This window comes from Tetrao urogallus, assembly GCF_951394365.1.
Source record: "Tetrao urogallus genome assembly, chromosome: 1".
Taxonomy (NCBI): domain Eukaryota; kingdom Metazoa; phylum Chordata; class Aves; order Galliformes; family Phasianidae; genus Tetrao; species Tetrao urogallus.
Window position 1 is genome coordinate 79089907 of NC_136813.1, and position 26419 is coordinate 79116325.

The 26419-nt window shown below is 34.6% G+C and overlaps 1 protein-coding gene across 1 annotated transcript in view; it reads left to right on the forward strand.

Moving 5' to 3' along the window:
- IL1RAPL1 (interleukin 1 receptor accessory protein like 1) overlaps positions 1 to 26419 on the forward strand; it is a gene marked incomplete at both ends in the record, with an annotated part of 599615 nt that overhangs the window by 265336 nt on the left and 307860 nt on the right. The window contains one exon of the mRNA XM_079549852.1: positions 3924 to 4203. Within this exon, the coding sequence (XP_079405978.1) occupies positions 3924 to 4203 (280 nt within the window). The remainder of the gene's footprint in view (positions 1 to 3923; positions 4204 to 26419) is intronic.

Genomic DNA, 26419 nt, shown 5'->3' on the forward strand with positions numbered 1-26419 from the left:
TATTGGGTTTTATTTTACTTCTTTTTTTTTTTTTTTTTTTTTTTTTGGTTAAACCATCTTTACCTTGTTTCAAGATTTTTTTGTACTTTCTCTTCCTATTCTTCTATGCCATTGTAGATGGGGCTTAGTGAGTGACTTGGTGCTTGGGTGGTTGGCTGCTGACAGGGGGCAACCCAGCACAACCTGACATGTCAGTAAAAGTGAGGCTACCCTTAAATGTATATTTACAAAGTCTCCTATTTTACATATCATGGTGAACTACAAAAACGCTTGAAAGAAGTGAGGGAGACTGAATGGACATCAGGGAAGAGTGCTCTTAAGAACTAGTTCAACATACAGTCATTCTTTTTTGGTTGCTCTGACTTGCATAATACAGCTTTTGTATACTTTTTGTTTTGTTTTTATTTTCAATTTAATGGTGATAGAGGATTTATATTAATTCAGACAAAAGTTATCATTTAATTTGGCCTATTGTAGGTTGAAAATAATAATAATAAAAAAAGGATGACATAAAAACTTCCAACAGGATATCCTGAGTCTGTGTAATCCAGTATCTGGGTATATGTACTTCGTTTAATCTTAACGTAGCATTCTGAAGCCAAAACCTAGAGAATTATGAATTAACTTAAGGCAAACCTTGAGTTTATTTCTCCATTATTTTTCTTTCTGTGGACTTATGAGTTTGCTGTGGTTTGTGAGATAACAAGTCTTCCACGTTTAGTGCTTCTCTCAGCTGAGACTGAGAAGACTGTAACTTATAGGACCTCACTTATTTAATGGACAATATGGTTTAAAATAATTTTTACATTGACTTCAAATGTCCTTCAGCAACCCCCTTTTCCCTTGTTGACGTCACTTCATACCAGCCCTCACATAGTTCTAGACAGAGATCAAAATATTTAAGTTTTTAGCTTACAAAGTAATTTCTGAGAGTTTTATATGGAATGTAAAATGGGATTTCAAATGGAAAGTGCTGTCTCAGACATAAGTGCCAGATAGTAATGTGCAAATCTGTAATAGCAGTCTTAGTGAAAAAAGGAAATCATGTATAAAATATATTTTATGTGGTCATTTGAAAACTTTACTACTAATGATAAAAACATATTTTTTTCATGCTTCCAATTTTACACTGGTACTTTCTTGAAAGTACAAAATTTAAGTGGTCTAAGAATAGAAGTGACCACACTTTTCTTTCTCATCTCCCCATGCACACTGCATTTTTAACTCTGTTACTTCATTTATGTTGGGATTTATTTTTATAGCAAATGAAAGGATACATAAGCCAAAAATAGTAAATCTTTGCTTTTTTCATGAAAAGAACATACAGCGGAATAAAATGTGTTATGTTGCATGTAGCAAATAGGCTCAAGTATTTTAGTAAGTATAGACAGCGTAGTATTAAGGATAATTATCAGTGCCCATCTGGAATGTTTTTTGTGGTTTTTTTTTTTTTTTTTTTTTCTTTTTAATGCTGGCTCATATAAGCAAAAAGAAACAACCAGGTTGAAATGAGATAATTCAGAGCAGAGTACAAGTTTAGATTTTGTAATTTTTGATGGTAAAACATCATTGTGAAAACTGTCATGATAGAATAATTTTGAAAAGAAAGTCTTGTGTGTCTCGTGATAATCTTCCATAAAGATTGTCTATGAACAGCCAATTAATGGAAGTTTATTTTCCTAGGAGATTATGACCCCGAAATCCCCTCCCTACCCAACAGTCTTAGCTACATTGCTGCATTATCCTTTGTTCACTTTCTCTATCATATTTTATATCCTTAGCTATTACCAACTTATTTATCCTTTCACTATAGACTTCCTCAATAAATTCCCAGTTCTAAGAATAAGACCTGATGCCTTCTGTCTTACATACTCATCTTTCACAATTCATGAGATCTATTATTTCCTGTCACTTTTTTTTTTTTTTTTTTTTTTTTTTTTTTTTTTTACAAATAGTTGATGTGTTCAGGAATCCTGTAGTGGCTGGCAACTGATAAATAGTAACCTTTGACATTGCACAAGTCTCTGTGTAGGTTAGGAATAGAAGAAAAAGATAAAGAGGGGAAAAAGAAATAAATATGATAATTTTTATTTTGTATTAAATGCAAGAGATTTTGAAGAATTTACTGTTACTGTATTGATATTATAGATGCTTTAGGGTAACTGTTTTCAACTAATATCAGACCTAAACTGTTTATATTTCGGGAATTCAGATTTCCATCAATGTACTGGTAACCTAAGGATCTACGTGGGCTCTGAAACCTATAAATTGAATCAAAACTTTTGAATGAAGCCAAGTTTTGGCATTGGACACAGAAGCCAGTATAGTTCTATTTCTTCCTTTTGAAGAATTTCCTTTTGAAAATTTTGCATGTGATCCTGAAAAAAAATGAAAGGGAAATCCCTTTCTGTAATGTTAAATTATTTTGTGAGGTAGGTCCTGTTTTTTACAGCCTGCAATGAGCTTGTCTATCTAGCAGAACAAACTCATTTTTAGGACAGTGATGTAGTGTGGTTTACTTCATACCTTGAAATCACTCAAGGAAATAACTGAGTGAATTATATTCAGCCTGGTCCCTGTGTTGCACAATTATGTATAGCATTAAATGGCAGCGTATTAAAATAGAGATCAGGGACTAAAAATATTCATTTGAATGCTGTTCTGAAATTTCAAAGCTGTTGAATTATTCAAGTATTTTCCAATTTATAAGATAAAGTAATAATTACTAAAAAAAAAAAAAAAAAAAAAAAAAAAAAAGGATGTTTGATTGTTTGATGTGACAATTGAAATATAAACATCTGATATGTCTTGGAGTTAATTTTTGCCACAGTTCTTCTTTTGCCACCTTTTGGTTAGTTATGTACTTGTAGCAGCCACAATTTGAAAAGGAAACCCTAAGTACTTTCTTTGGAAAATACTCCAAAAGAAAGATAATCCAGTCAAAACTGAAATGGACCACTGTTGGAACAGAAAGCCTAACAGAAATCCCTCAATTTACTTAATATTAACATATCTGGATAAATATTAAGCCTTTGGTCTTGTCTTTTCCTACTTGTGAGACTAATAGCACAAGTGTTTAATATCCAACTGCAAATATATAATATTTTTAAGGTACCAATGTCAACAGAATATTCCAAAGATTTCTCTGAAAGTAAACTGTATTTTGAATGTAGTTGTCTTTGGGTCTTTGAAAATTACATTCTTAAATGAGTTGAGAGTCAAGATTTTAATTTGTTTTACCATACATCCAAGCTTTTCTAGACTGAAGAAAATGCTTTATGCATCCCATGTAGATTATATGTAGGAAGTGCCCATTACAGCACATGCATGCTGTCATCTATTTGAGCCTTCACAGTAATCTCTTTCCTAAGAACATGCCACTCTAATTTTCTTTCCATTCTTTCCTTGTAGTCAATAGGATTGTGAGCCAAGGGCACCAGATTATGAGGGTGTAGAAAGTGTAGAGTTCTGCAGACCCATGGAGGTTTTGCAGGGGAAAGGAAGGACAAGAGAAGAAGAAAAGGTGTAAAAAGTTTGTTTTCTGTGTAAATTGATGTCAATCACTGTGTTTGTCTGCCCAAACACTGCATCTGATCACCATAGTTTGTCCTCTCTACTTATTTTTCTCAACTCTTCATGCTTGTGTTGCACAAAATTTAAAGTAAATAAATACATAAATAAATAAATGCTCAGTTATCTCAGAAATTACCAGCACTTAACACAAGTGCATTTCTTTGTTCTTCCTAGAAAAGTACATTAAATTAATGGTGTGAAAATGAGGTTAATTTTTCAGCGATCAAAAGGCTACAACTATTTACTCAATGGACCTTTTTAAAGGCGGTTCTCTCCCACAATGAAACAATATATAAGGAGAAGTCTCTGAAGCCTTTGGTAATCTCTTTTCATTTTCTCTTCTCTTTCAGCTGATGGATGCACTGACTGGTCTGTGGATTACAAGAAATATCAAGTTCTAGTGGGAGAACCTGTTCGTATAAAATGTGCGCTCTTTTATGGATACATTAGAGCTAATTACTCCCTAGCCCAAAGTGCTGGACTCAGCTTGATGTGGTACAAAAGCTCTGGGCCAGGAGATTTTGAGGAACCTATAGCTTTTGATGGAACTAGAATGAGCAAAGAAGAAGATTCTATTTGGTTCCGACCAACAGTGGTACAAGACAGCGGACTCTATGCATGTGTTATAAGGTATTATATTTTAATATATTACATTTAAATAATACATATGTATATCAGTCATGGCTCTTAATAGTAAGACTTTTATGCAAAGAAAAATGTTTTTTGATTTTTTTCCTTTTTCTTCTTCTCTTGTTGTTCCTTCCCTGAAGTTTTTTATGTTAATTAGAAATTATGGTTGAATGTTTGGGATATTTGGAGGGGGGGAGGGAGTTGTATGAATTTATTTATTGCAATATCCAACATTCATAAGGTGGGTAAAACTGGATATGTAAGTCTTGTGTTGCTGCTTCTGATTCTAATTTAATTCCTAAAATGTTTTTTCTGGAGTTAAAAGTTCCTTTTTCATATTTGGATTTCTTTTTATATGAGTTTTGTTCTTTGGTTTCTTTTAATTCTTTTTTTTTTTTTTTTTTCCTGTAAAAAAATGCTATTTGATGTAAAGTTTGACTTTGCATGAATTCAAATAGAGTATAATTATGGAGAAGTTTCAAAAATTTTTATGGATGTACATATCCTAATCACAGCTGATTTAACTTAATAATGGAGGCTTGATACCAGATGTCTTCCAAAGGTATTTAAGGTTCAAGGCATCAAGCCTTATCACCGTACCTTAGTCTAGATTCTAATTCCTGCTTTCTAAATCAGATGTAGAGCTTCTTTCTCTACCTTTATAATGCTTTGCACTGAGGTATTTTTTCCAGCCCTTCAATTCAAAAAGATTATCTAGGCAATTTGTTATTTTCTAGCAGATCTATACAAGTTTTAACTTGATTTGAAATTACACAAATTAGAATCACAGGTACAGAGAAGAGTTGCTACTAATTGTTGTTTGAGGGTTTGAAATGTTTGGTTGTACTTAGGTGAACAGATGAAGCAGCGTTCCACTCTTTCAGCCTATCTATAAGGCAGTGTTGCTACTCACACGCCATAGAAAAAAGAAAGAATAAGGCAGCTGAAGGACTAGACAAGAAATGCATAATGAAGCTATTCTATGTTACAAGGAAAATGAGAAAGCACCGGAAAAGTCCCGTGATATTTATTTTTTATTTTATTTTTCTGTCTACTACTCTTCCTTTTGTGGGGGTTCAGGAAGGCAACGCTGTCTGAATTGTGCGTGGTGAAAGATTTTTTCACTGGATGTGGTTTTTAACATTTGTTTCTGAGCTCTTTGCATAATTTTTTAGAGGCTTGGTATTGCATCATTTTTTCAATAATGTTTTCAGTATGTTTCTTCTTCTGATCAGGATGGCTTTCTCTTTAAGAAAATATTACACATTACGCTACTTAGGGGGAATATTTATGCTTAGATTAATGTTTTGAAGTGCATAACAGTAGCCATGAAGATAGCAACACTTTTGTCAGTTATTCCATAGCTCTCACTCTTTGGACAAAGAAAACTTCAAACATCTGATATTGAACTTTGTAAAAGTATTAGATAAATGCTTCATTTTGATAATCAGTCATTCTTTAAAATTTGTTCATCATTTCAACCTGTGTTAATGCTTTATCTAAGCATATTTTTTAAAACTAATAAGAACTTTTTCTAATCTACTTTAAGCTGCATCCTGCTTTTGTAGTGTGTGCTTAATTTCCAACTGTCAGTGCTCTTATGTGTTGAGAGAGGAGAGATTATAAAAATAATAATGATTAGTTTGTGATCCTGAATACTTTTATGATAAGATAAAAAGTCTTATCAGCTTGAGGAGATCCACTGGAATAAGCAGGTATCAGTTGGAGAGTACACAGAAGTCTCTGCCCATTATTTTATATTAATGTTTCAGATATAAATTTGTTTCATGGAACCTTTCAGTTGTATGATCAGTGTGGTTACTGGTAGAAAACAGAATCTTCATCTCAGATTGTTTTATGCTTACTGTGAAAGATTACTTTGAAATAGTTTTGGATGCCCACTTACAATCAAATTTAAAACAGAATAATTTATCTTCCTGAGATAAACATATATTCAGTATTTTTATCAAAAATAAGTAAAATAAATTCCTCAGCAATGTAGTAGTTTCTTTTTCTTCATTTGTTTCTTCAGATTCTTACACTGTATACTATCTGGAAAAAAAAAAAAAAAAAAAAAAAAAAAAAAAAGGAAGGATTAGAGAACAAGAACTGTAATTGCTGTCAGGGATTGTGATGAAGATGGCAGAGATGAGATTTAGTTGTTTTTTGTTTGTTTGTTTTTTGCACATTAGAAGTTTTTTTTTTCTTATTTTAATGAAGAGAGCTTTATATACCTTCAAAACGATATTATGAACTATTTAGTTTTGAAGACTTAGTTGAGAAGCTCAATTAAAAGTCCAAGTAAAAAAACAATCTTCAGTGTGATTCTTGCAACAATTTGAATAGATCAGGAACAAGAGACTGTCTGTAGTAACAGACAGTAAAAAGCAAACAGGGAAAAGGAGAACTGAGCTTTGAATAAATGGTTCTTCCTCCAAGGTAACAGGGTCAATAGTCCAGCTAAATTGCCTCTACACCAATCCACACATAATAGGAAATAAATAGGAGGAGATAGAAACTGTGGTGGAATTAGAAAACTATGACCTAATTGTTATCACAGAAACAATAGTACAAGTTGCAAGCTCTTTTTAAGGGATAGCCAGGACAGGAGGGGCTGAGGAGCTGCCTTCTATCTTAAGAGGTGAATAGAGTGCAAATTGCTGCCTCTGAGAAGCAGTCATGAACCTGAGAAACCCACGGTTGGAGAGCGTGTGGGTTAAAATAATGGTGAGACAAGGAGGAATGGTTTAAAACTAAAAGAGGGGAGATTTAGGTTAGATTATAGGCAGAGATTCTTACTCAAAGGGCCACAAGGCCCTGGCACAGCTGCCCAAAGAAGCTGTGGTGCCCCATCCTCGGAGGCACTCGAGACCAGGTTGGATGGGGGCCTGGGCAGCCTGAGCTGGTGAGGGCAGACCTGCCCATGGCAGGGATTGGGGCTGGGTGGGCTTTACTTTTGCTTCCAACCTAAGCCACACTATAATTCCTGGTTTCCATTTCAGATCTGCTTAAAGGGGTGAAACACTCCAGTACTTGCTTTTTTTTTTTGCTTTTTTTTTTTTTATTCCCTCAACAACACCTTCTTTCGCAGTTCTGTGCCTCTGCTACCTGCGCCAACAGTAAGGAGAAGAAATTGCAAAGGAAGTATTTAAAAAAAAAAAAAAAAAAAAAAAAAGCTAGCTACATATTAAAAAACTAGTCGGTGGGCCAAACTAGTTTCTACAATGAGTAGATTGCAGTTGAAACATGAGATTTTATTGCCTAGGGGAGTTGATAGTTTTAGAAAAATTAGACTGAAGATAGCAGTAGCTCTTTTTACTTCAGAAGCAAAGAAGCAACTTTAATCCTTATTTACAACTGTTTGCAGTACTCTTATCTTTAATTTATTATCTCCACTTTTCTTCTGATGAAAAGCTGATTCAGAAGCTGAAAATTCAGAACATCAAGACTGAGTTCTTATTACCAAGGAACTGGTGCACACCCATAGCTGGAGAAGTGAGGACAGAAATAACTTTCAGCTTGCAGCTGTCAATACAAGGTCTAATGTAACTGGTAGAAAATGTATGAGCTTACATAGTGCTTCAAAGAAAGACAATAATGTTCTTTGTTTCAGGCACCATTGCATTAAGCCTTTCAGTGGTTATTACATCACACAGTTGCTTGTTGTGTATAGGGGCAGTAGCAAAACTAGATGAGCCATACAAAGAAAGAAAGTATATATTGAACTTAAGCATGCAGAAATTGTTTATATAAATACACATATACACCTGGCATAGGAGTCAGTGCATACTAGTTTCTGTCAAACTTTACCTCCTTCAGTGCTGCAAAAAAAGTTGAAATACTGTCATTCTGTTAAACTGCTATTATCTTACAATTTTCATCTTTTTCTTCCCTGTCTCAAAACTTTTATAACAGTATGTCCAATAATGTCCCAATATAATAACAGCTGATGTGAGTGGAGCCTGAGAATAAGGCGGGAATCAGATTTATATTAAAGTACTACAGTGATCTCTACTGCAAAAACATGAAATAGTTTTTTTAAATTCATTCAGATAGGGTTTTGCATCGGTATGTCCGTTAGATAATGCTTAGAAATCATCTTTACCACCTCATTATAGTGTATGTAGGAATTCAGGTATCTTTTTGAGTTGAAGATGCTCTTAATAACTAGTGAGTTTGTTCCTTATAAAATCATGTGTTATAGTAAGGTTTATTTTATAACTAGAAATTCTCCTTCTAAACATAATGTATTGTACCTTATACACTGTGTCCTTAAATGATATAATTCTCCTTTGTCCTCTGTCTGTCCTTAATAATGGTGGTTGGAGTTGGTTGGATAATTTTATTTACTTTTCTGTAGTCTAGTCTTTGTAAAAGGCTTTTGTTTTTAGGTGTTTACAAATATAATTGCTGAGATAATTAGAGAACACATATAAATGAACAAGTCCTGTTCAGGTACATGAGAGTGACTATAAACAAAATATCAGTTCTAGAAAACTATATATAACAGAAGAATTTAAAGTTAACAGCCATGATTTCACCAGTGGTGAAGGGAAAAAATACAGTTAGTTCCTTATATGAAATACTTCATTCAGTAGTAAATCATGTACTTTCAGGCACTTGAGAAAATAGAAGGCAAAGGAAATAACTGAAACAGCTTATGGATACTTTCAAAACTATTTTGTTTCCAAACATTGTTTTTAGATTTCTTTCTCTTGCTTTCAGGCAAGCCAGACCTCAAAGATGCTTTAGGCTTGATAAAAGTAATAAAATAGCACTAAATACTTCGTATCCAAAAAATGTGTCTCTTTCTTGTTCTGTTATGATAAAGTGAGTGTTTACATGTAAACATAACCTAAATAAAGATGCATATTGTGGTGACTTTTATTTCATAATGAATTTTTTGGCCAATTCTAATGGCAAATGTAGTCTTAAATTGGTAGAGTTAAAGATATAGATATATATTTTATATCTTCCAGGCATAATGTTTACAAGCCCATTTGGCAAGTCAAACTATTTGTAACACTGAAAATAATGTTATGCAGAAAATCTCTCTATAGAGAAAAACTAATGCTAATTGCATCTTGGTTGCTTATTTAGTGCTGCCATCTGTCAAATTAGCACTGGCTTCTAATCCTGGCTTTGCTAGTTTCATAGGTGGTGTGACTGACCCAACAGGTCTGGAGGTATTTAATTGCAAAGGGTGAAAAGGTGATGATCAGCATCAAGATTTGCTCCATGGTTTTAGTTCAACCTTTTAATGCAGGAAGGATTATGGTATAACCTTTGAGTACTAAATATAGACTTCAGTTAGAAAGCTAATCATTACTGAACAGTGAGGGGGGCTCCTATTTTCATTTATTGCAAGTTTACTGTTCACATGTAAATATGTCCATAAATACGTATGCATTATTGATAAACATGCCAGCATATTGATACGCACACAGTGTGTAAGGAAGAGAATTAAAGGACTGAAGGGATAGTCTGGTTATTTGTAATGAAGATGAGCTTGACAAAAGGGTTTAACTGCTGTCTGGGGCAGACTTCTTGTGTGAATGTAGCCAAGTCATGTGAGCCAGTTTGGCCTTTCTAAGGCTACACTGTGGATTTTATCCACTTGCTTTGGGGCTAAACTTTGTTACCTGAAGGGCATACTTTCAACTTTTTCAATGATATTCTGATAATAAAAACTGGGAATTACATTTGTCAGTCTGCAGGAAATCTTTGTAACATGACCTTTGCATTATTTTGGCATTTATTTTTTTCATCCTTGTATGCTAATCTTGACATAAGCTATTTAAAATGCTTTGCAGCATATAAAGAGGTAAGATTGTTTTTGGTCTAGCTGCTTTATTTGGATTCAGTTTTATATATATACCTGCTGCCAGAGCATTAAAATGCTCCCAAAGGGAAGCATTTAATGGACTTGCATAATGAAATTTAATTAGAGGATTTATATAGAAGTAAATGAATGAAGTTTTTGAAAAGTAGTCTCAAAAGGAAAATTATAACAATTGTGTTTTTTTTTTTTTTTTTTTTTTTTTTGCTTAATATGTTAGGCTGCTGTATGACAAGCAGAAAACATTTTTTATATTCAATTTTCATTTATTTACAATAGGTAGTGAAAAGAACAAATATTAGACAGTTGTGTATGTTTTCTTTGCTTAACAAATCTTTCTGTCTCAAAAATAAGGTGAACTGTTGAGATTCAACAGCAGGGAATAATAAACTACCCAGACAAAGTTATTTCTGTGATGCTGAGTATATGTGGTTAAGTTGGATGGCTTCTAAAGCCAAAGTGTACATGTTAAAAGTGTGTCACTTTTAACCAGGGCTAGTAAAGTGACAGACATTCCTTGAATGAGAATAAGAACTAATGCATTTTCAATTGTATTTTCGTAACATGCTTTTATGGGGGAGGGGTCAAGTTTGTGGGTTTGTTTGTTTATTTGTTTGTTTTCTTTGTTTTCCTTTCCTGAAATGTGTGTGTGTCTTGTCTGGATTTTATATTTAGTGGACATAATTGTGAGCAGCTCAGCTAAGTGTTTGGGCCCAGGTACACTTTTGCCTCGGTATTCACACTAACTCTCCTGTTATTTTTGAGAAGTTTTGGACTTTGTAGCACGTAGACTCATGCCAAGGACAGGCACATTGGGGTTTCTATTATGATTATAATGGGGTTTAAGATTACAAGGAAGCTAGACTTCAACAAATAATATGTGTATTAAACAAGACAACAGTGTATCTCTTAGATTTGCTGTGTCTTACTTCCTAAAAAAATTCAGAATCATTGATGGGACAATGCTTTGATAAAGGCATGTGAAGCGCTGCAGGGAGACATGTTGCAAGTCATGCTGTTATGAAAAATACAAATTATTTCTGTTCTATACCTAGGCCTTAATCAGGACATGAGGCAAAAAACAGAGGGATGGTGCAGGAGTGATAAGTGATGCTATAGATAGCATTTTATAGATATTTAGAAAGAAAGAATTTTTTTTTTTTTTGTCTGTTCAGAAATAAATGTTTTGAACATCAGAAGGGAAAATTCAGGAAACTAAAGCTTTTCAGTTGCACATAAAAGCTTCCATTGACCCCCTTTCAAATTCTTAATACATTTGTTATTCTGTGGTCTTGTATTTAAGGCTCTGTTCACCTATTCAGAAAGCAGAATTGAGTTACTGTTATTTTCTTGGTGCAACAGGAATGAACAGTTTCTGGAATTGTTGGAACAAATGTTCCAACAATTTCTAGAAAATATGCTTCTAAATATTTACTTAGTAACCTGAACCCTTCTCCTTCATGCATAGATGTATGTATGTATTTGTATTTGAAGATACTCATGTTGCTCCAAAAATAATGCCTCCAATTTTTTCCGTGGAAACTACAGCAGATACAAAGAGCACAATATCATTGATAGAGCAAATTCTCAGCAACAAAACACTGTTTTTCAACATAATTAACACCATTAGCTGATTTTTGCAGATGAACTGATCAAAACAGTTTTCATTTCATGGTGTGAAAACTGTGCAATGGCCTTGGCTTGTCCTGCATGTCACTGTTGCTGTCACCACTGCTGAAACAATCCACCCACCGCTCATTGTGCTCACATCCACTGTTTGGTCTCCTCAGGCAATCAGCAAGCATTGATGTATATCAATATGTATAGATACTTTTTTTCTGTATGTAGGAATTCAGTGATACACTTCATCTGCACTTCCACGTCAGATCCATTATGTCAGACTGCCTCTCTGCTGCCATCTGTCACATGCTAATAGCATGTAATGGGATATTGGTGAGAAGGTTCAACCCCTACTGCCACACCACCAACCAACTGTGATGTCACGGGTCAACATAATAAAATAGTGAGTCATTGCTTTCAGAGTAGCCGTCACATATTCATTATACTTTCAGTGTTGTTTAAAGCTCGGGAATTGTTAATACAGTACTTTGATGCCAAAGATTTGCTTAAATGCTTTCAAAGGGATAATCATTATTTGTCTTGCATAGTAAAAATAGCTTTGCTGACATCTTTGCTTTTAACTGCAGTTTGCCTGTATTGTTCTGTTTGTCATTTCTTAGAAAAAGACATGTTTTTATAAACTATATTTACTTAATAATTTATTTCACAGTGAGTATAAATGAAAAATCAAATACAAAACCTTATCTGTTAATGGAAATGTGCTTTCAGTTACCCTTTTCATTCAGTGGTAAGGGAAAGAATAATAAGGTGCTTAGATCCCAAGGCTTTGTAGCCATTCAGCACATGATCAGAGAACATTGTAAGTCCCAGTAAGCACAAGGTCTTCCTACTGGAATGCAAATGAAGGACGCATAGCATGAAGTGTACTGTTGTATGTTGCTGCATAACACTCATATAAAAGTTTCAAAATGAAACTTCTAAATAATCATATGTGCTCAAATTACTACAGCAGCACTCGATAGACAATATTCTAGTAATGACTGGCATTAGATTTTTCAGTGCCACTACTCGCAGATGATCTTGAATATCGCATTTTGAGATTATTCATTTAAACTCTTGCTGCAACAATAAATAAATTAAAAAAAAATAATAATAATTCAGGAACAATTATTTTTCCAGTAAATGAAAACTATCCCCAAAGTGCAGAAAATACCTTTCCATAGAGAGCTCTTCACTCTCAAAGTTTCTGAGTTTTGATTGAGATTCTTATTTATGGTCTCTGGGAATGGGTTAATAATTCCAACAAGTCCTGAATTTGCAGTTATTATCTTTTGTAATAAACAGCACAACTGTTCAGCACTAGGAAGGTATTCTTCCTGTTTACCTAACTTAATTTGCTTTTATGACAAAGTCACTCATCTAGTTGACTAAGGGAAGCCAACTGTTGTTATCCTTTTGGATTTCAGTAAAGCTTTTAATTCTTTTTCTCACAGTGTCCTTCTGGAGAAAATGTCCAGGATATGGCTAGACAAAAACACAATGCAGTGGATGTGCAATTGGCTGATGGGTCAGGCCCAAAGGGTTATAGTAAATGAGATTACGTCAGGCTGATGGCCAGTCACTGGTGGGGTTTCCCAGGGCTATATTTTAGGGCCAGTTCTCTTTAATGTCTTCATAAACAGGTAGATGTAAGTCCAGAAAGGTATTTTGAGCAAGTTTGCTGATGATACAAAATTGGGGAGAACTTCTGACTCCATCAAGGGTGAAGAGGCCTTGCAGAGACATCTGGACAAATTAGAGAGCTGGGCAATCGCTGCCTGAAATTTAAGAAGTGCCGGTTTCTGCAGCTGACAAGGGGCTACCCTGGCTATATGTATGGACTGGGGTATGAGACTCTGGAGAGCAGCCCTGCTGAACGGGTTATGGGGGTCTTGATTGACAGCAAGTTGAACATGAATCAACAGTCCAAGGAGCCAGGAAGGCCAACCATATCCTGGATCAAACACAGCGTTGCTAGATAGTCAAGGGAAGTGATTGTCCTTCTTTACACTGGTGTTGCCTCACCTTGTATAATGTGTGCAGTTCAGGACACCACAGTATAAAAAGGACAAAAAACAATCGGAGTGTCCAAAAAAGGGCTACAAAGATGGGGAAGGCTCTGAAGGGCAAGGTGTGTGGAAAGCAAGTGAAGTACCCTGGTTTGTTCAGCATAGAGCAGGGAAGAGTGAGGGGCAGCACTGAGCTCTGCTCTGTGTGACAGCGACAGGGTCCGAGGGAATGGCATAGAGCTGTGTCAGGGGAGGGCAGCTGGGTGTTAGGGAAAGGGTCTGCACCAGAAGGTAGTGGGCATGGAACAGGATGCACAGGGCTGTGGGCACGGCCCCGAGTGCCGGAGTTCAAGGAGCGTCTGGACAGCGCTCTCAGACATTGGGTTTAATTTTGGGCGGTGCTGTGTGGAGCCAGGAGTTTGACTTGATGATCCTTACGAGTTCCTTTCAACTCAGGATATTTTATGATTCTATGATTCTTTTCTACACTTAAGTGTTTTCATTTGAAGTATAATTTGAGTGTTTTTGGAAATATATTTGTTAAAGTCTTAACTTGATTATAGTGAAAGGTACTGTGTAATACATTCAAATGACTGAACTCAGTTCTTGAATTTATGTAAGTTCCATGTGGAGTAAGATAAAACTTTCAGCTGGTTATTTCATCTGCATATCTTTTTAAAGGACATTTCAACTTAGTTAATTAAGATACATTTGAGAACAGTTAATCTGAAAACAGAATTTTTCTGTTACCTTTTCAGTAAAACAAACAGTTCTTCATTGCTTGTCTAAAGTTTTGAGCAGAAGGATAGAAAAAAAAAAAAAAAAAGAAAAATAATTTCCCTGGGTGATTGCAGTCAAATATTGTGGTTTGAAAGGTGAAAGGTTAATTAAAACCTTTGGTAGGGCATTAATAAAACTATATTCAAGCTTATAAGCAAATTAAATCCTTTGCATTCAATTCAGGATATGAGTAAGTGGAATCAGGACCTGCATGCTGAGTGGTAAGATAGAAAGTAAAACGAGATCAGATCGGAGCATATTCCTGGAGTTGTACATTGATTGTACCAATCGCATCCACTGTACCATTTAAGAAGAGGAACATGCTTATTGGAGGAAACATTGGGAAGGAAGAAATGTGCTCATGGTATATAAGGATAACATTGTAATATAAGCACGCAAGGTGACAGGATTATGGAAACTTTAATAATTCTGTTTTTTTCTTCGCATTACATTTTTTTTCCCCCGTACCTTAAATCTACAAATTTGATGCTTGTTAGAATTATATGGTTTTAATTTTAATGGGGCATATATATACTGTTACAATTAATATGTCATCTGTGATTCTACTGTCCTCTGAATTTTATATTTTTATATTTTACCCCAGGCTGTATGGCATGCAAGGTAGAAAAGTCATTAACAAATTGTACAGGTTCAGGTTTACATGAAATAATATTGAATCATCATCCTTCTTAAAATCATTTCTGAAACAGTAACGAAGTGCAATAGTTATATGTTCATCTTCCCGATTTCTGGGTTGTATTGCTTTCTTAAGCCACCTTGTAAGACTCAGTGGAAGCAGTGCCCTCAGGCAAGCAGTTCGAGATGATGGTGACACTGAGGATGCATCACATTTCCCCTTGGCAGAATGCTGGCTGCTTCACCCTCTGCAGTAATATTTCCTTTATAATACCCTTGCATTCTGTCCCTTTTTGGCTCACAACAATGTTAGTTTCATTCATTTGCCACTTTAAAGTGGAAAAAATGCCTCAGATAAGAATAAGATGTACAAGATTATGTCAGTAAATAGTCCGTTTGTGCTCATTGCAGTTGCTGATTTTTATGTTTGACTCTCAAGTGCTGAAGCCAAAATAGAGTGTGTGTTTGTTTCTGGGCCCAAGAAATTTCTCATCTCAAGTCTGCTCATTATTCAAGGAGTGTTACACCAGAACAGTTGTCTAGCCTGAAACACTGTCCTTCGCTTTTGAAAACCTATTCAGTTTTTTCACCATTAACAATTTTCCTTAACAAAGCAAATTTTTGTTTATTTTTGAGAGAATGTCTTTTTAACTTTAGGGGTTCATTCTAAAACTGCACAGGTCCCAGTAGCAGGCTTTTTGGTCACAGGGAGTCTTCAGCAGGAAGTGAATGAAAAATACGGACTCTTACCCTCTCATATTGTTCACCAGAGAGAAAATACCTAGTTGTTAATTAGAGCAATAAGCCATCAGTGTATGTAATAATGTACAGTTTGTCTAGAGTGGTAGTTCTAAGCTGTACTTTCCCATTCTTTATGAGAAAATTCCTCCCACACATCTTTAAATCTTATGGGTGTTCACTGCATGAGGGAAGCTGGCAAAGGCCAAATGAAACAAAATCAGCTAAAATAGAGGAGTTCAGAATTTTTGTTTGTTTGATTTTTTCCTCCTTCTTCTAAGATGCTTATATTCAGAATAATAATGGCAATCAGATTAATTGTGAGAGCAATATACTTTCATTGCCAAATGAAAGATACGACTGCATGTACAAAATAATAAATTATAATCCAGATATTTCTGGGGCATTCTTCAGACTCTCAAAATCATTGTGATTGCATATACATATCTTTGCCTTAAGGTCAGCTTTTTTTTTTTTTTTTTTTTAGATGCTGGTCCTACCATTGCAGCACTGCTTGATAAGTCAAGATGTTCTGGACAAGGGGGTCCCTGCTGTGTCTCCTACTTGTCATAAAGTGATTTAGATAAGACAAGTGTCGTATGTGGGGTATATAGTAGCTGTCCAGCATGTGATCTTTCTTCTAAGACAGTGGAGTGGGAAGTGAACAAAGTAGATAATGTTCTGTAGAAGACCAAAGGCTTAGCTTTCTTGCACAAAGCAGAACAGCAGTTATGGCATGAAAACTCTAGCTGAGGAAACTAAGGAAATGCTATCACTTCCTCCTAGTCTCATTCAAACTGTAATATAAAACAGCCTACTTGCTTTTTAGTCCCTTGCCACCAGTGACGTTGTAATATTGTGTTTAAATGTAGGTGGTTTACTCATCCTGCACTACACTGTCTGGATTTTTTTATATTTTCCTATTCTTATTTGAAGTCCTGAAGGGTTTATTTTTTTAAGTCATTCAGTCTTCATTAATTAGCAAGTTACCACTTCATTTAAGAAACATTCAGGAGACTTGACATGCCGCATGTGACAAAGAGGTCTTTCCATATTTACAGTTTTTGTGATTCTGGTTAGATCATAAACTTTGTATGAATTACTGCATTTAGATAAGTGGGGGATAGAAAAAAGTAATCTTCACTTTTTGTCAAAATGAGCCAAAATTCCAAAGATTAAAATATATATATATATCAATTAATGTTAACCATCTTTACTGAGAATTCTTATGCTTCCCTCTGTATCTTTGTGGTAGACTTTATAGGCTGAAATATACGCATTTTCTAATTGGGGACCACTGAAGTGATGCCTCCCCCTTTTGATCTGTTGTGACTCTGAAAACAGCAGTATGCACAAGTCTGGTTTTGTGAAATGTGACAGGATAGCTTATTGCTAGTAATAAATATCTTCAGCTGGACAATTGAGGAATCTCTTTCAACAGTAATTTAAAGTATTCTCTGGACAAAAGGAGGCAGAGGAGGATACGTATGTTAAGAACATGTGCATTATAGAGCAAATTCATCCAATACATAGAAGATGATTTAAGCAGTGAGTTAAGTGACTTAAACAATTCAGAGATCACTGCTTTGTATAACTGTAATGCTTTTGAATATGCTTTAGGAATTTTTAGAATTATAAATTTTTATATTTTTAGAATTGTTTTTTTTTATATTTTTAGAATTAAAAAAAATACTACAATTCATTCTTAATCATGCCTTCAGGATCATTTTATTTTCAACAATGAATATAAAACAAAAATATCTAGTAATATAAAGTCATAAATGAAGTCTGATCATTTATATGATGCTGTCTGGAGTGAAGAATAGTAGTTCAAAGTAGTGTAATATAAAAACTATTTTATCTTTCTGTAATCCTAATTTTTTCTGCCATCCTCTGTAGTGCAGACACTGCTATCGCCGCCATTATTATAAACTTGAAAAACTGGCAGATAAGGATTCTTTCAACTAAGCTGAAATTTCAGTTTTCAGGAAGTTTATATATGTAGTCAAGACTGTAAATACATAGATATTTGATAATTATAAATGATATCAATATATCTCAGTAATTATAGTTTTTGAAGGTGGGATGGGGGAAGAGTAGTCTTGAAGTATTTATCTAATCTTTGACAGAGGTAATTAATAAGCAGCTTTCATCCAGGAAAGCATGATGACTGAGGCTTCGAAGCTTTGTAGACAGACAGCTGTCAGATGTAGCCCTACTGTGTATCTGCAAGCTATCACTTAAACATTTCCCTGTCAGTCACAGATTTCCATTTTCTAGAGAAAATACAGTTATTCCTGGAAGATTTATACAAGTGAGACATTGGGCAAATTATGAATTAGATAGTGGTATATAGTGATTTTAAGCCTCATGATGCAGAGTCAATTCAACAATGTGAATATTTAATCCCATCATAAATTAATTAAGGCTTCCAGAACTGAGCATGAGTCACACAGGATAAAGAATTCTTTCTAGGAGCGCAGCAATTGTAAAGGTCTTTGGAATCTCTGTAAATAATGCTCAAACATGAGCTTCTGCTTTGTTTCTGCTATTACACTAAACATGTGAGAGAAGAAGGGAGAATGTTGTCCAGTAGAATGCTGAACAAGTTCTGCGGTAGAAAACAAACTACTTATAGGATAGGAGCAAGTTGCACATTTATCACTGCTGTCTTTGAAGTCTCCCCTACTGTTTGGGTGAATTGTTATTTATTTATTCTTTTGAATAAATAAAAATTAAAGAAAAAAAACACAAAATTCTGGACAATAGAACAATAGGTTTGGTTCCTCGCAAAATATGCCATATTACCCAGAGAGGTTGTGGATGCCATGTTCCTGGAGATGTTCAAGGCCAGATTGAATGGGGGCCTGGGCAGCCTGGTCTAGTATTAAATGTGGAAGGGGAGTTGGAACTTCATGTTTCTTGAGGTCCCTTCTAACCCTTCTAATGATTGTGAAACAAATTCTACCAGGAAAGTTAAAAAGGAATTTTGATAGACATTAAGAAAGTAAACAGCATACTGCTTTAAAATAGTTATTCTCTTGCATTCTTTTGTTAAATGAGCGTTCATTGTGACCATTATCACTAATTCTTTCTCATTCATCCTTCATCGTTCTTTCATGCCTTTTTTTTTTCCCTACATGTATGTAGTGCAGTGTAGGAGGATGTGGTGTACATATGAAGTGAGAATTTTGGTCATAAGATGAAAAAATGTTATAAATAAAGAAAAATTCAGGAATTTTCAAGACATAGCTTATGTGTTCATACATCATTTGAACAACCTCAGAAGTTTTAAAGCAGATCCTTGCAAATATTTGCCACATGCTGAATTTATACACATCTAGCATTGTCTGTTATTTGTGATCTGCTTTATGTAGGAAGAGACAAAACTGTGTAGGTTATTTAAACAAGATGCTTAATTGACATTAATGACAGGCTGCCAAGATAGCCTATGGATTTCTTCAATGAAACAAATAACGTTAATGGAAAGAATGAGGTTAATTGCTTGTCTGAAGTTGTTTTTTACTGCATATGAGAGTAAGCTCTGTGAAAAAATGATGTGTGAGGAACTAAAAGAATATGGAATTGATAAGGAAGTCTCACGAGTTCAGATAGATTCTTTTTAAATTGAATTGTGAACATTAAGGATTATGAATTGTGTCACTATGACATCATGTTTAAAGCTTTGAAAATAAGAGTGCTTACAAGGCATGCCGTTCATAAATATCTTATTTTTGTTATAGTAACAGTTACATTAATGACAGTGGAATGTGCAGGGAATAAAAGGTGTTATGCATTGATTAAATGTCTTGGGTTTGGTCTGGTATTTAATCAACTGCCAGAACAATTTATTCCCCACCATTCCCAAGCAACATGGATATTATTGCTTCATCTTGAAAGAACAGACAAAACAAATACCAAAGTTCCCAGATTTAGCAAGCTAAAAACCTCACATGTTGCAGTCAGTATATTCATTGCTTGTGTGAACATACATTTGTCAGTGGACTATCACAATAAGGAAAATAATAATTTTTTTCCATATGGGTGGTTCTTTACTACTGTTATCTTGTCTCATTGAGAAAGTTAGAAAAGGTGAAAAAGTTAAATTCGAAAAAAGTCTCAAAAATCAGACCATGTTCTATGTAACGTAGTTTCCAGATGGGAAGATCCTTTTGAACATTATTTTCATGATTCTATTATGAGGTCAGCTTTCCATCCCATTTCTTACTACATTTTTAAAATTAGTGATCAATTGCATTTGCTAGTTTAAACTGGTTTCTTCTGACACAGTAATTATTGAATTAATTTTGATGGTAAAAGACAGGGCACAGGGCACATCCAAGTATTGAAGCATCAGTAAAGTGAGATACGAGGGCAAAAATTAAATTAAATAGCAGTTTATCCTCCCTCATCTGGAATAACTGAACTTTTTAACTGTTCCGAAGTTCTCTGAAAAAAGATATATAGCATGGATCATTGAAATTAACGCGTGATGTGCCAAGAACTAACCATTAATGTTAGACTTCATTTCTCTTGCAGTTGTACTTACAAACTGCTGACACTGAGCAGTTTCTGTTCACAATGAAAAGATCCTACTCTGCTAAAACTAAACACTGTAGCAGCTGATGTGTTACACCAAATGGGAACCTCAATCGATAGCTGTGATCTCAAGAGCACAAGACATTAAAAAAAATTAGATAAAGGTTAGCATTAGGAGCAAAATTAAACCACTTCCATGTAATAAAAGAGCAGATGGAGCAGGGTAAATAGAAACTACGTTTTTAGAGTCCAGATGTATATCATGTTATATATATATATATCATATATATATATATATATATCATATATATATCATATATCATGTTCATATCCAGCTTATAATGCTGCAATTGCATTTAATAAATAAACGAAGAGCAAAGTTCTGTTATCATAGGGTAAGTATTCCTGTCAGTCCTAAAAGAATATTTAGCAGCTCAGACTTTAATGATAGCATGTTTTTTCCTACGTTGTATTAAACATTTGCTTAGATGAGAAAGCATACAGTTGATGTGAGTCGGGTTACTATGATTTGGTGTTTCTTGTTTGTTTTGTATTTCTTGTTTATTTTTGTTGTTGTTTGTTTGGTTTAGTTTGATTTATTTTTAAGAAACTGGTAAATCACCATGTCAAAACGTTTTCTAGGTAAAATAAACTTGAGATTGTTTTTCTTCCCTCTTCGATCAAATGAAGCATCATTATGTAAACCTAAGATTTAAACAAAATTATGTCCATATTATAGAAAAATAACATTAGGGCACTTTAACAGTACAAAAAAGTGACACACCAGAACTAAGAATTTAAGTGTGTGAGAATAGTTTGCTGGAATCTCCACTTAAATTAGTAAGTTTGCCTAGAGTAAATGAATCTTTGCATGTTTGCTTTGTGTAGAGTTTTTAATGGGATGAAGCTAGTTTGCAGATTTATCATTCATTAAACAAAATAACTAAAACAATATCATCCTTCTAATGCCCGCCTGTTAATTTAACTTGCAGTTTCTCAATATTTTCTTCACTTGTTAATCAAAAATGCTCTATTCTTTCTACTCCTCTTCTTTCCTTCTCTCATAAAAGCTTAACTCCACATGAAAGAATGAATTAAACACATCCTATCAATCCACGTGGTTTTAATGTGCAAGTACTTCACTTTTATAACAATTCTAGCTTTCTCAGTAGCTAGAAATCACTGGAAAGTGCAAATAATCACTTTTGAAAAATAAAGCAGGGTTGTATCATTTCAAAAATATTATTTGTTTTGCACCATAAAGTTTTACTAAAATAACAAGCATGAGCTAATAATTCTGCTTTTGCATCATCTGTCTCTGATCTCAAGACTGCAGCATCTTCTCTGATCTTGTCTCTCTGATCTTTGGGCTGTGTTTCCCAGTAAGGGCTTTCATCACCTTACAGTGAATTTTTTTGGAAAATGTTACAGAAGTAGAAAACATGAGGAAGAGACATATTCAGAGGAAAGCCACTAAAATTCAGGATTACTTTGGATAATATTGGGGATTTTAAGAAAACTAACTTCTAAAATGACATAGTAACCACTAGAACTAATGCTAACCAACATGCAAATGGGTAGGAGAAAAGGTTTTTATCCCCAGTGTGTTCAGTTATGATACAGTCAAACAAAGTGATATTCTGTCATTTGTGAGATATTAGATCTATTTCTGTGATAGAAGCACTTGAGAGTTTTAATAGTTCTGCAAGTTACAGTTTCTAAAACAAAACAATCTGTTCAATGTTGTAAGTTAGCTAAAATCAGATTTCAGCAACAATTTGTAAATGATTCTTTATTCTTGCTGATCTTATATGTTCTTACCTAATGATCAGGAGACACAAGGATGGGGTCAGGCTCTTTTCAGCAGCACCCAGCAACAGAACAAGAGGCAGTGGGCGCAAACTAGAACACAGGAAGTTCCATCTGAACACGAGGAAGAACTTCCTTACTTTGTGGGTGACAGAGCACTGGTACAGGTTGCCCAGAGAAACAGTAGTCTCCAGTAGAGACATTTAAAACCCGCCTGGACATTTTTGTGTGAAACCTATTGTAGAGAGCCTGCGTTAGCAGGAAATTGGACTAGGTGATGTCCAGAGGTCCTTTCCAACTCCTGCAATTCTGTTATTCTGTTTCTTGGTGGTTTTCTTTTGTTTGTCTGTTTGTTTCTTACAATTTATAAATAACTTAACTTGGTTTCTATTGCCAATTTCATGTGCAAAATATTAATCAAATAATTATTTATAATAACTTTTAAAGTACTTTCTAAAGTAAGGTAGATAATATAGGAAAACTTTTTTTTGTCTTTATTATCCATGCTTATAAGTGTCCAAACCTGCAATTAAGAGTTTTCCAATTGTAAAACTATTCTAAACAATGGAAAGTGAAACACATTTACTTTTTTAGAGGTATTTTGGTGTCTGATTCATTAATTTTATTCATCCTTATATTTCCTCTTTAGTCTTAATATGAGAAGAAGAAATCATTTTATTTCACCATATCTATCTCTCATCTTCCTATTTTTTTTTCAGTTCAAAAAAGTTAATGGCAACCAGCAGGTTGTTTTAAGTAGAGTATTTCTGAATTAGCACCAACACTTTAATCCAGTATTTATTAAGTTTCTAAATAGCCATTCAATGTAATCACAAAACATCACTTGAATTTTATTAGGGAAATTAAGGAACAGTAAAGGTTCTCGCATGATGTCTTTGGCTCAAAATAACCCCAGAGAAATAAGATGGTGAACCAGCTGAATTACTGTGTAGAGAGTGTCTTTAAAATGAGAGAAGACATCATAAAATATGTTTTCCTCACAACAGTAAGACTGAAATCTAAATTAGCAGTTCCAACACTTTTAATACTAGACTTGAACTAAGAAAGTAAATAACATTTGTACATTTTAAGTCTGTCAAGTTGCTGTATAAAAGATTGGGAGATTATTTAGTCATACAGGAAATGACTCAGTCATTGTCTGGTTTTGTGCAAAGTTTTAATGCCATAAATCACCTTTAGGTTAGTGTTGTCAAATGACTACAAAAGCAAAGAGCTAAGCTGTATATTTTAGGTGGTTTGGTTTTTTTTTGTTTGTTTTTTTGAGTCGACCAACTTCCAGTGGGAATAGAGGGAAAATTAATACTGATCTGTTGGGTTGCTACGTGGAAATTTGAGTTCAAATTAAAGGATTCTACCACTGTTTCAAGAGATGAGATTTGATGAGTGTATGAATAGTACTTCCTAGAAATTAATATTTCTTTATGTAACTAAGCACAAAACAATATTTCTTTATTTAACTAAGCACAAAAGGAAACATACTGACATATTCTATGTTGTTGCTTTCAATAAAAACATTATCTATGAGAAAAATACTTTAATGGAATGAAATAACCACAATAGTCTTTTCTCTTTTCTAAAAGAACTATAAGAGAAGTATAAAAGCTCTTTTATAAGTCATAGAATCATTGAGGTTGGAAGGGACCTCTGGAGATCATTGAGTTCAACCCTCTCCTAGAAGTTTCCTACGTGAAGCTGAGCAGGGAATTATCCTGCTAGGTCCTAAATCTCTCCAGAGAAGGAGACTCCACTGCCTCTCCAGAAAGCCTGTTCCAGTGCTCTGTCACTCTCACAATAAATTTCTTTCTTATGTTTGTGTGGAACTTCCTGTGTTCCAGTTTTTGCCCATGATACTTGTCCTGTTACTGACACTATTATCTCTATTGGTGGCTAAAGACAGCACCCAGAGTGCCCCTTTGCCTACCGAAGTCTTTTTCAAGTTGGCTCAAGCCAACTCCCGTAGTGTTTTGTTGTGTATCACATGTTCTGGCTTTTGAGACATTTTAGTGTTTCTCCACTGGACTCACTGTAGATTATTAATGAAGAAGAAATCAAAATACCATCTTGTTTTATACTATGCATTAATATTTATTTGTTTATAAGACACTTCCATGGTTTCCCAATATCAAAGCCTTCATATAATGACAAACAAATCTGTGCAACTCCAGAAAAAGGAAGGTAAATTGTTAACCTCTTATTGATGAGTAAGAAAAACGTCACAAAGAAGGTGGGAAATTTTGTTTGGTGTTACACAGCAAACAGAATCCAAGACTTTGGAATCTTTTTTCCTCACTAATGAATCTTGTATTTTCAGTGTGAATTTCAAATATTTCAGCTCTGATGAATTCCTAAACCTCCACATACCATGCTTTACAAAATGCTTTTATTTTCTTGCAGCATTCAATTAAAATAATGGATTATCTTCTTAATAAGAAAAATAATTACTTACTGCCTTCCTATGTACTGTGTAAGAGATTTGATGTGAATCTCTACCCTTTTCCCATGTTGAGAATGAAAAAAACCATATGCTGTTGCTTCACTGTCTCCTCTCTTCAGAATGTGTTCAGGGCAGAATTAAGCTTTTTCATTTCTAGTAGATATTTTGACAAGTGGATTGTGTGTGTAGAGGGATTTTTGTATGTGTGCTAATGTTCACATACATGGTATTTGTAAAAACACAGTTTAGGTAGCAGTAAATTTTGATTTCTTCATTTCTTAATTAGTTTATTCCTTGCTGTTTGGACATGATTTTGTATGCATCAATGTATTAGCTGTTGATTTCCAGTAAGTAAAAATATATTTTATGTCAAGATATAATTGCTATTAGAAATTCTTAATGCTTCACTGTTATGACTAGGTCTCTAAAGAATAGCACTCTTTAGTGCTGTTTCCAAGGTCTACTGCAACTAAGCAGGAAATTCCAAAAGGATTATATATATTGGCTTTATTGCAGAGGAGTTAATGAATTTTTTAAATAAACTTTTCTTATACATATTTTAGTTATTGTTTACATAAATCTGCAGATTTCAGGTCTTCTGTAGTAATCAGAAAGTTGTTCACATTGTCAGATAGTATGTTAAAGAACATAGATCATAGAATGGCCTGGGTTGGAAAAGAACCTCAAAGATCATCTAGTTTCAACCCCCCTGCTATGTGCAGGGTCACCAACCACCAGACCAGGCTGCCCAGAGCCACATACAGCCTGGCCTTGAATGCCTCCAGGGATGGGGCATCCACAGCCTCCTTGGGCAACCTGTTCCAGTGCATCACCAGCTTCTATGTGAAAAACTTCCTCCTAATATCTAACCTAAACTTCCCCTGTCTCTGTTTAAAACCATTCACCCCTGTCCTATCACTATCCACCCTTGTAACCATTTGTTACCCCTCCTGTTTATACTCTCCCTTTAAGTATTGGAAGGCCACAATGAGGTCTCCCCAGAGCTTTCTCTTCTCTAAGGTGAAGAAGCCCAGATCTCTCCACTTTTCTTCGTAGGAGAAGCGCTCCTGATAATATAAACATTCTTTACTTAGACTGTCAGAGTAGGCTACAAAGGGCTTTTATTGCACTTAGAAATAAATGACAGTCACATCTTTGCTAAGCTCTCTTATTAAATTTCATTTTGAGCGAGGGGTTGAACTTGATCTCTCAAGGTCCATTTCTACCTAAGTTACGATGGTATGAATACATTGGCAGTTACAGAGAATGTCTCCTTCTCTACTTTTTTTTTTTTTTTTTTTTTTTTTAATAAAGATGTTTGTTTCAAGTTCCAAAGAATTTTGCCTTGCTTTTCTCTGGTTTCTCAGATTTTTCAGTTTCAGTTTTCTATGATTGTTTCAACCAATGGCTGTTAAACTCCACTGCAATCACTCTCTGGCTCCATGTCCTTAAAGGAAATAGTGCAGAGAAAATATGAGGAAAAGGGACTCAAAGGCTGAGATAAGGACATAGAGATTGCTTGCCAATTGCTCTCCTGAGCAAAACAGACTCAGCATAGAGAAGTTGATATAATTTATTGCCTATTACCAACAGACTGTAGCTGTAAGAAACTAAAAGCAACCTATAAAAACACCTCAGCTCTGGCAGCAGCTAGTCCCTTTGGAGCAACTGAAGATGGCTCTGCTTGACATGGGGCAGTACTGGGCTCTGCTTAGACAGGTCACCCCTATAGACTGCTGCTACAAAAAACATTGCCATGCAATTCCGATACAGTTTTGTAAGTATCTCTAA